This window comes from Schistocerca cancellata, chromosome 4 (genome assembly GCF_023864275.1).
Source record: "Schistocerca cancellata isolate TAMUIC-IGC-003103 chromosome 4, iqSchCanc2.1, whole genome shotgun sequence".
Taxonomy (NCBI): domain Eukaryota; kingdom Metazoa; phylum Arthropoda; class Insecta; order Orthoptera; family Acrididae; genus Schistocerca; species Schistocerca cancellata.
This window is the reverse complement of record NC_064629.1, coordinates 658,341,844-658,353,456: the sequence shown is the minus strand read 5'-3', so window position 1 is coordinate 658,353,456 and position 11,613 is coordinate 658,341,844. Positions and strand designations below refer to the sequence as shown.

General features: G+C 36.5%; 1 protein-coding gene across 8 annotated transcripts in view; it reads right to left on the bottom strand.

Annotated features, from left to right (window-relative positions):
• Positions 1-395: 395 nt before the first annotated feature.
• LOC126183383 (F-box/LRR-repeat protein 2) overlaps positions 396-11,613 on the bottom strand; it is a 262,031-nt gene continuing 250,813 nt past the window's right edge. For all 8 annotated transcript variants that reach the window (XM_049925315.1, XM_049925319.1, XM_049925316.1 and 5 more), the window contains 2 exons: positions 5,722-5,934; positions 396-2,564 (listed from right to left, as the gene is read on the bottom strand). In XM_049925315.1, the coding sequence (XP_049781272.1) occupies positions 2,457-2,564; positions 5,722-5,934 (321 nt within the window). In that variant the 3' untranslated portion in view covers positions 396-2,456. The remainder of the gene's footprint in view (positions 2,565-5,721; positions 5,935-11,613) is intronic.

Genomic DNA, 11,613 nt, shown 5'->3' with positions numbered 1-11,613 from the left:
TTGTTTTGTCACACAGATATGACATCCATTTAACTACAATGCATAGTTCCCACTTCAATGCACAGCAACATACTTCACCAAAATTTTTAGTACATTATCATTATCTTAGACTACCACTGAAATTTCAATTTATGCCATTCTTCAAATGATTAAAATAAGAGAATACACAACATACCTTTCCTTGTGCATATCTGGCTGTCAGTATTATTTTTGGTTATATATACACAATACATTTACTAGCAAATAAATTCAAATCTGTTTGGTGGGGTTGCAATTAGCAAAGGTCTACAACATGAATGCCAACACATGTTATTATTCAGTGGCACTGTGGTAATGTTATATCACTCCATGTAGATTATAATAATGAGGAAAAAAATGAAGCAAATACTCTGATATATTACCAACCCTCCTTTTACTACACCAAATAACACAAAATAAAACCAGTGACATTGGTAACAAAGTAGTATATAGCAATTTTAAAGTTTAAATGAGTATATAGCTTTCACTAGTCAACAGCAATTTTGTGTTAACATTACTGTATATAACATGTTCCAAGCACACAGAAATACAACATTCACATGAATATAACTGTTGTTGCCCACCTAGCAGGAAAGAGATGATGCCAGCATCTACAACTCTGAAATAAACTGTTGTCTAAGTACAAGTCTATCACAGAAATTATTATTTATACACCATAAATGATCAGTCAGTTCCTGCTTATTATCAATTACATCAGCTACAGAACTTGGTACAAATACCTCAAAATTTATTTTATGCTATAGGAGGTAGGTGGTTCTGAATACTTTAAAGATACAATTAAGCTGAAAATACAATTTGCTAAAAATATATATATTGTTAACCCTACATGCCAAATGCAATATATCAAATTACAGAGTGCAGAATGTCTACTTATTAACAACTTCACAGTTCAATGTCATTCTTTTGAAAGACGCATTACAATTATATACAGCATGTAAAATATTAGTTTCTGTATTCTCACTATTTTTCTCGTTGTGTTTGTTTCCTTTATTTCTCCTCTGTAATGAAACAGTACATATCTGAACACAGTGATATATCCAACTTACTAAAACAAAATGAAAGACATATTTAAGTGCAGAAAACAGATTAAACATTGTATTCTGAAATTATATCTGTTCCCATATTGGTAGTTGCTCTTTTTGACATATGAATTATGGAACATCTGAATTTCCTTTGATTTTAAAGCTACATTTAATAGTGCTACAGGTATCAATACCCCTAAATCAGAGTTCCAAACATACCTCACACTACAAATTATTCTCCCAAACAGTGTGTAATTTCAGATATTCTTGCTAAAGTACATGTAATCGAATTAACATTATAGTAATTTTATATAGTTGCTGTTCTTATAGTTGAAATTGAATTATGTCCCTATTGGCTACAGTAAAATCTCTATACAAATTTGATCACAAAAACAGCTACACAATGTTATTAGCAATACACTGCCACACTAAATTACATATGCAGAATTTTAAATTTAAATGTATTAAAATTATGCACAGTTGAATACTATGTGTGGTTTACAATGTGACTGAAGTGTAGTAATAAAAATATCAGTTAAAATTATCACTTTCGTTCTCCATGCCCAGTAATTTTTCAGTGTTAATTTGCTTGCCATTATGACAGCAGACATACTAGGTGTTATGGCTACACAACTGCTATTACATTCTTCATTAAAAAATTTCACATAAAAGCCTCATTTATCTCTCAAAACTTAACCAAAACTTCTATTCAAAAACACACTGTCAAAGGATTTCCTAAAAAGCGGGTGTACATCATAACTGCAGTCCATCACTATTTTTAATACTTTGTTACAAAAACTTGACCTTTCTGCTAACCAGTGACTGAACTCCCAAGCTTATAGTTAAAGTTTTATTTTTAATGCTGCTCACAAATTCTGCTTGTTCCCTTTTATCTGGTATATTCCTGACACCCCTAAGAAAACTTTGCAGATGTGTATTTTACACACAGAAAATAATAGCAGCTACCTGATAGCAATGGCTGACAAAACACAGAAATATCATAAACATCTTTCATATGTCAGATAAGTCCTGCAAAACAGTTCTACTAATTCAATGTCATTAATCAGTCTTTAGATTTATCAACTTAAAACAACATACACAACAATTTTGGGAACATTACAGGTTACAGTGTAAAAATATTTAATAATGTCATCTGCTTATAACACATACTTCTTGAGACAATGTGTAACCTTGTGCTACTGTACAAAATCATTCTCATCCCTCTATATGATCCAAGTGGCTTACAGTCCTTCAAATGATTCTAACTGCACATATGCCAGAGGAGACTGTTCCCCGTGCAAGCGGCCACAGATGCAAGGACATATGGAGCCAGTAAGTTCAGTGATGCGAGATGAGATAAGGCGAGGCAGTGTGAGGCATGGCGACAAGAAAACCTCACAGGATGGCACAACAGCGACAGTAACGTTGTCTAGAACCACCTGCTGATGGTGGTGGTGTCACAGGTGCAAAGTACGCATGAACCTTGATGTTTGGAAGGTGGTTCTGTAACCCAGTACACCAATTACAAATTTTATAAAAATGTTATTAAGGTACAAATAAGAGGCAAAAACTATGATAAATAGAAGCATTCAAAAGGAAAATAATGGAAATAAAAACCAAAACAGGTTGTCTGTCTTATAGTACACTTAATTTGTAGTAACCACGATAACAAGTAAACAAACACAGTTATTATTACTATACCATGAAAACTAAAAATTCCAGTAATGTGTGTCATAAAGAGTTACGTCATATTTCCTTAGACATTTAACTTCATCTTCTCCCAGAGTTTTGCAATAACTGTAAACCATACTGTATTACTTACAATACTGAAACAAAAACCTTCGGTGAGTTCTCTTTTGGACTCTCAAAATCTCAATCAGAAAACTCAAATTTTTAGACAGTGCTCATCATGTTACTCTGTCTGAAATGAGTTGTTGCACCTGAGGTGTTGAATTCATTTCTTCTAAATGTGTGACAACACATGGCAACAGAAATGAGAGAAAATGTAAATCTCAAGGGCTAGTTGGAGTTTGAACAAATGCTCTCCTGGATGCTATATATGAATGAGTCGGACTTTTATTTAGGTAAAAAATTAGTTTTAAAACCTCAGTTAAATGAAGTCTTTTCATGGCTATATAATTAACCTGAGCTTTGCAAAGTTTTTACTAGGACAGATGAATTATATTTTTTTCCAGAATACAGAACTCTATGTCAAACCACCTAATAAAAAATACTTTATACAATTCAAATGTGGCCTATGTCCAACACTCAAAATGTATAGCACTTTGCATCACACCATATTCTTCACAGAGCCTAGTATGGTACTTACCTCTACAGAGTTCCAAAGTTTCTCAGGATTGCTGGCCTCCAAAATAGTTGTTTGTCAGTGTTCGCACAAACTGACAGTCCATATATACAGGGTGTTCAAAAAGTCTCTCCGCAGTGTCATGCGATTGTTAGCCATGTGTGCCGTATGCCGCAGTGAATATACCGAAATGAAACTCAGTGAAATACAAGTTATAAATTTCTTGAATATTCATTTTTACTTACAAATTTTCACATTAAATGTTGAAAGTGTCCCCACTGTTGTTGAATACACAATTCAATTTATCTAATTATGCTGTAACATTTATTCAGTAATAGAAGCAGTGAAAGTGGATATTGCAGTTTTCAATTCATCAATGGATTTTGGACAGTTTCTATAGACAGTTGCTTTCACTGTAGCCCAGAAGAAAAAGTCAGGTGGTGTTGGGTCAGGCAATCGTGGGGGCCAAAGTCCCAGTGAAATTATGCAATCACCAAAAACATCATCAGCAAGTAGTGACACCGAAATGCGAGCTGAATGCATGGTTGCACCATCTTGTTGAAAATAACCGTTCAGTATTTCACTTAACACAAGTTCTCCTATGAATGGGTACAGAATATCACTGCGGTATCGTTGTGCATTTATTGCTTCATTGAAAAATATGGGAACCACAGTCTGACGTCTAGAAATTGCAATCCAAACTCCTATTTTCACAGAATGAAATGGTTCCTCATGAATACACAGTGGATTTGTGGTACTCCACATACGAGCATTTTGCGAGTTCATGTACCCGGATAAATGAAACCATGCCTCATCAGTGAAAAGCATTTCATTCATAAGATCCCTTCCATTGGTGGCCGAGCAGTTCTAGGTGCTACAGTCTGGAACTGCGCGACAGCTATGGTCGCAGGTTCGAATCCTGCCTCGGGCATGGATGTGTGTGATGTCCTTAGGTTAGTTAGGTTTAAGTAGTTCTAAATTCTAGGGGACTGATGACCTCAGAAGTTAAGTCCCATAGTGCTCAGAGCCATTTGAACCATTTTATCCCTTCCATTTTGTTCAACAAAATTTTTGAACCATTGACAATAATCTTGCCATGATCAGTATGTCCCTTCTTGCATGACTGTCACTTTGTATGGGAAAAGTTCTAATTTTTTCCTTACAGCTGTGTGGGCTGATCCAATACTAACATCGATTTTTCTTACTGACTTGTTTGGACTCATGGACATTTTATCAGAAATATCAAGTAGTTTATCCTCAGACAAAACACCAGGACGACCACTTCTCGGTGCATCTGTCACTAAACCCATACTTCAAAATTTGTTAGTCAAATCTCGCACAGTATTGCGAAGTGGGAGTGTTGTCTTCGGGAAAACTGAATTAAATGTTTGCCGAACTGAAACTGTGTATTTACTGCCAGCTTTGAACACTTGTTCAACTAAAAACACACGTTCTTCAATGTTTAGCATTTTAACAGTGACAAAAATGAAACAAACGAATAAAGGAACTAAACTTAAACGTTCACATCAACACATAACAACACACACCAACAATACTACCACCGCTGGCTGAGATAAATGAAACAGTGGAATGTTGGGAGAGTCCACTTGAAGGGAAGTAACCCAGGCAGGCAAACAATTCAATCATATGGCACATGTGGCTAACAATCATACGGCACTGCAGAGAGACTTTTTGAACACCCCGTAGCATTCTAAGAAAGATATCCTCAGAGATACCACAATATCACTTGAGATCTCAGGAATGGTGGCACTTTTTTCCTAAAGTCAGTAATGTTAAGTTCCCTAAACTCATCTTGATCATGGAACAGATAACAGTCACATCAGTGTCTGGCATTAAAGTCTGAACAACGTCCCACACTTACCACAAATGCTATGTTCTGGGAAGGCATTTGTTATGTCATGAGTGCTTCTTACCTTCCACACTAGTTAAAATACAAAAGCAGCAATCAATGAGTTCTTGTATTTCTACTTTTCTTCCAGCATTCAGATTATTGTGTTGAATGTATAATGATCAAGCCTATGAACTTGTGTAACCCTAAAAACCCTCCGAGTGCACTCACTATACCCATCCAAATGTAATTTGGTCTTATTCTTATATTATGACTAATTTTTACTGCAAGTGACATGACTTTGTACACATGTAGTAAGAAAAATTTAACGTGACTTTATATGCTAAGGGAAGTGAATGTTGCAATGTCCTGCTTCCTATTTAACTGGGTATAGAGTCATATTGATCTCAAAAAAATGATATTATATTGTCACCTTTGACAGTATTAAGAACCTTTTCTTCCGATGCTATGAAACACAATATTCAAATTAAAAATGTTGTACAAACCCGAAGCCTGCGGATACCAGCACGTGTTATTAATTGGCAATCATAAAGTTCAATTCGTTGAAGATTATGACAAGAAATTAGGTGCTCCAGTGATGCATCGGTAATTAGAGGACAATTGTCTAGCTCCAGCACTGTGAGGTTTTCTGCTGCACATGGAGATGTCCCCAAGTGACGAATACCTTCATCTGTTATCAGTTCACAATGAGACAAACTCTGAAAGCAGAAGAGAAGACAGATTTATGTTCCAAAGAAGAGTTCTCTAACACAATATTCGGATTATGGTGGCATTCACAAGTATGTATTATGTTACCTTAAAAGAGACACACTAAAATACCCTCTAACCTACTACAGAATTCAAACTGGTTAAGTTCTTCAGAATCATATATAACAACATAATGGTCACGATGGCCGCTCCAGTCAATATTCCATATCCTATCATTATTGTCCAATTGTGAATGATTCACCCATATGAAGTTATAGCTTGAGTAACAGAATACAGTTTACACCCATTACTCATTAATCATGAGCAGCTACATCCACACACTGCAAGTCATATTATGATGTGTGTAAGATGGTACTCCCTTGCAACATTTGTTAGTGAAGTATAGTGAACATCTCGGCAATGCTCTTGCGCTTAATGACTGACCCCGTAATGAAATACACCACTTTTAACTGCATCTTCTCTATTTCTTCTATTAACCCTGCCTGGTAAGAGTCCCATGCCAATAAGCACTACTCTAGAATTAACCAAATCAGAATTTGTAAGCCATTTCTTTCACTGATAAATTACATTTCCTTACAATTTTTCCTATGAAACTCAACATACCAGCTTCCAGTCATCTCATCTCAGAATGGATAAATACATGTCCCATATAATTTTCAAGAGAATCTTATACCATTCTTCCTGCAAAATAGCGGCAAGTTCAGGTAATTATGATGAAGGTGGACAGTAATCATGCATCCTTCACTCCAAAGTAGACCACAAAGGCTCAATAATATTGAGATCTGGTGATTGTGGTGGCCAGGGGAGATGTGAAAATTCATCCTTGTGCTAAAAAAACAGTCCTGGGCAATGCAAGCTGTGTGAACAGGGACCCTGTCATCTTGGAACACAGAACCACCACTGGGGAACAAACATTGTACCATGGGGTGGACCTAATCAGCTAAAATGGTCACACAGTCCTCAGCAGTAATGCAACCTTCTGAAGTAACCTTAGGGCCCGTGGAATATCAAGATAGTGCTGACCAAATTAACAATGAACGCCCACCATCTCTTGGGACATAAACTCAGCCAGAAGTTGGTAACAGTGTTAAATAAGTCTCATCTCAGCTCCATAGCTCTACTGTCCAGGTTTTATGCCTCTGGCACCAGTTTTCCTGTTATGGGCATTTACATCACTGATGAGTGGTTTTGGAATGCCAGCTCACCCTGCAATTCTGCTTATGGAGCTTGTTTCAGTGTGAAATTACATTCTGCAGTGACTTTTGCAGCTGTTATTCCCTTATTTTTTTTATAAGAATCTTCAACGGTCATTCATCACCATCACTCAACATACTCTCTCCCTCATGTTGTGACTCAGTGAATGATGCTTTTCTGCTTACTCTGTATGCAGTATAAGTCTTAAAGCTGGCACCTACATAAACATGAAACATTTCAACTCCCTCGGTTACAGAAGCACCCACCTCACAAACACCAATAATGTGCCCATGTTTGAATTCACTTAGCTCCAAAATAATGTACTCACAACTACACAGAATACTGTTCTGACAATGGCTGACACTTGCAACTATTGAGGACATTTCACAGATGCTGTTCATGATCAAATACAACAGCACAACCTGCAGGCTCTGCTAGCATCTGCATTCATTTTTCAGGTGTTTCCATAGTGAACAATGGCCCTATAATAAAACTAGCCTGAGGTACTTTGAAAGTTATCACTGCACATGAGAATTTTGGCCCTCTAAAACCAACATGTTGAAATATATCTGCTAAAAAGTTCTGAATCCAGTCAAAAAGCTGATATTCTGTTCACTAACTGACAGTGTACAACTGTATTGAATGTCTTAAGTAAGTCAAGAAACATGAGATCCACCTGGGTAATGTTGTTATCTACAGCCCACACTATCATGGATGAACAGAGCACATAAGAGTTTCACAAATTACTATATAGGGAAGTTTCAGTCTTCAAAATGGACATGACACTCAAGCAAAAAATATGTTCAATAATTCAACTACATATTGATATCAGCAATGCTGCTATTGTGATCTTCAGTCCAAAGACTTGTTTGATGCAGTTCCCCACTGGTCAGTCCTGCATTAACCCCTTCATCTCTGCATAACTATTGCAACCTACATCCATTTGAACCTTCTTAGTGCAATGAAATCTTACTGTCCCTCTACAATCCTCCCCCCCCCCCCCCTCCTTGTTGCAAAATCTCTCTCTCTCACTGCAAATTAACTACTCCTTGATGCCCCAGGATGTGCCATATCAAGGCATCCCTTCTTTTACCGTGTACCTTCATTAGCTATTCAATACATCCAACTCATTATCAGCATTCTCCTGCAAAACTACACTTCAAAAGTTTCTATTCTCCTCCTGTCTGTACTGTTTATTGTCCAAATTTCACTTCCATAAATTTCAGCAATATAGACCTACAATTGTATGCACCTGTCTGGCAATCCATCCTGAGAACAGTAATTATCTATACCTCTGTCAGCATTTCTGTGGTATTTAAAGGAGAAATACTATTATCATCTTCTGCAGTGAAACAGTTTCAGAAGACCAAAATCAGTATGTTGGCATCCTGTTTGTTACCTTCTGTTTTGATGTTAGTATCATCACGTAGTGACAGAATAGGTCATTTTGACCTATTTACTGACTTCACATAAAATTAAAGCTTCTTGGTATTTTTCATCTTGGTGGTTTGCAAAATTTCTCTTATGAATTCATGGAACACTTCTTGCATTCCTTTCCTTACACTCATTTTCGTGCTTTTCAGATTTTGTTGATCAACAAGGCTTTGACATCAATTAAATGAATGAATGATGACACACTCTTTGCTTTCATAGCAGCTTTCTAAACTACACATGACTGAGGGTTGGCGAATGTTCTTGAAAGACACCTTAATCAAAATCACTTGCATTTTTTTTTTTTTTTTTTTTTTTTTTTTTTTTGCACTGCTTGCATGCATTGAACTTTTTATCTCCCATGGGGCAATTATTGTAAGAACTGCCATTTGCAATCCTTGAGTACTGTGATACGCCATCCACTGTTTGGTAATCACGCCGTTTTGATATAAAAACCTACCTACAAAGAATTGTAGCTGTGATGTAACTATTGCATACAAGAAATTACAGTAAATAATGTAACCATACCCTGAACGGTATAGGTTCTGTTCTTATCAGTTATAAACGAGTGATCTCTAGAGTGAAGACCTGCTCACTGACATCATTTCATTATTACTACACTATCCAATTAAGGCAATTCATTGTTTCTATCACAGGAAATTTGTAAGTACAATATGTCTGCCAATTTAAACTCAGTAACACTGCTGTGATTATACACAAAGTAATGTAATGTACTTCATATGAAATGGCAGAAACACTTGCTATTTGCTTGAACTGTTGGTGGTAAATCACAACCATGAAGTATCTAGTAGTGCTCCATATAGAGTCACCAAAAGTGGAACAACCACAGAGGAATAATTTTAAGAAAAGTAGATTTCAGACAGATTCATTTGAGAATGCAAAGGTAATTTAATTCATCCACAAAAAAAAAAAAAGTTTTACAAAACAACCATCTGACCCATTCTTGAGCACCCATCATCATTTTGGGATCATTACCACAAAGTATTCATGCAAATAACAGAGAAAATAAAAAAGAAGAACGACATTCTTCAAGCTCATAATCATGGACTCAGTTTAATAAGCATGAAAGCATTATGGAAGTGCTCACCAAACTACAGATCCCAAAGCTAAGACAAGCAATGTGCAACACAGAGATGTTAACATTCCAAGAGCAGACCATGATGGGAAAATCAAATTACTTCTCGTACAGAGACTTAAAGATAATCATTCCTCCCACACACCATTAGGGAATGGAACAGGAAAGGGGAGAAGTTATACTGGTACTGGAGATACCCTTTGATGCATATCGTGAATATGAGAATGTACGATATCTCTGTCACAACTTCTCAGTCCACAAAAATGGGATCCGCCATAAAGTCTGGTAATGAACAGCCTTACAGTTAAACTCATCTAACCCACAACATGATCATTTAACTGTAAGCTAAATTTGCTGGAATGTTACCTTAGTGTATGGTGTATTTTAATCAAGAGGACTCCAAAACTCACTGCTGAAGGAACATTCAAGCACATGTCACAGAAGTTTGATAGTCGTGTATATGTAGATAAGTTTCACAAGATATGCTTGCTCACAAAATTCATAAATGCTTTTTTTTAAAAAAGCTAATTCCATCTAAGCTCAAGTCATGAATGAGTTCAAAAAATGAAGTATTTTCCCGTGGATCTGAAGTTGTAGAACACAGCAAAAGCAATTAGTGTGAAAGTAGATTCGCCATGCTATTCTACTGATAAAAAGCTCTTGGGTTTCCAGCCAGAAGGTAGACTTTAAATTCCATCAACTTTTGGTAAGTTTGATTGTCAAGTTCACATGACATCCACTGTCAGGTGCATCCTCAGCTTATAAACTGCACAAAAATGTTTTGTGCCATCCTCACAATGTGCATAATTGATAAAGTTTTTTCCCACTTTTAAATGAGGACCTGCTTTTTCAAAATTTGACCTCATGAAATTGCTACAAACAGCCAGCTATATAATGGAGCTAAAAGTAAACAATCTTAGTGCACTATGTCTCAAATCACGAACAAGACAATGCTGCTTGCATATACTGTCCAGTGTGTCAACATGCCTTGAAGGATCACTTCAAACTTAGACAATTTGTGTATCATCAGTTCATGGCAAGAAGGGCTGTCAGCAGAGGGCGTTGCACACCTATTTGACATATACCTAAGCAACATCATTCAAACCATCAACTAGTTTTGTAAGACACAAGACATTGAAGATCTGCCTCATAGTGGAATTTGCAGTCAGCAACAAAAACTGACTGGCATTATGTGTACATTTGCAAATGATCACATTGGCAATGAATGAGCAACAAACCAAAGCTGTTTCGACTATGCTGCAAAAGTTTTGCTGGGAAGCCCTTATACATTCTCCACACAACTATTCTTCCACACAACATCCCTATGTGATTTTGATATTTTTGGAGCCCTGAAGAAAAACATTTGTGGTCACTGATTTGCTTTTGACAAAGAGGTGCGTGACTGGGTACAATCATTGTTCCATCGGGAACCACAAACATTTCTCCAGGAAGGCACTGACCATCTTGCCCACAGTGGGATACATGTATTAACAGCTGTGATTACTTTTGAAATAATAAACAGTTTACTTACTTTTTTCTCACCTGTCTCATTTTCATTTGACTGTCCCTTATAGGTATATATTACAGCTCCCTGCATATCCCTCTTGAAGGGACCTCTAAAATGAGATTTCACTACCGACAGTGTACACAGGGAATTTAAGCACTCATTCTTCATGTACTACATAAGTGAATGGAACATGAAGAACAGTGAGGCACAGTAAAGTTGGATGTACCATCGGACATCCATATCACAGTGGTTTGCAGAGTATGAATGTAGATGCAGACAGTCATATACATAGGAACAAAAGCATAAAATGGGATTCCACATACACTACCACCCTCCCTTTAAGCAGTTTGGTTTAGTTACAATAAGTAAAACCTCTACACATTTTTAGTTGTTAACTACACATCAAGAAGTACAAGAGTACAAACTGTATACATCAATTAA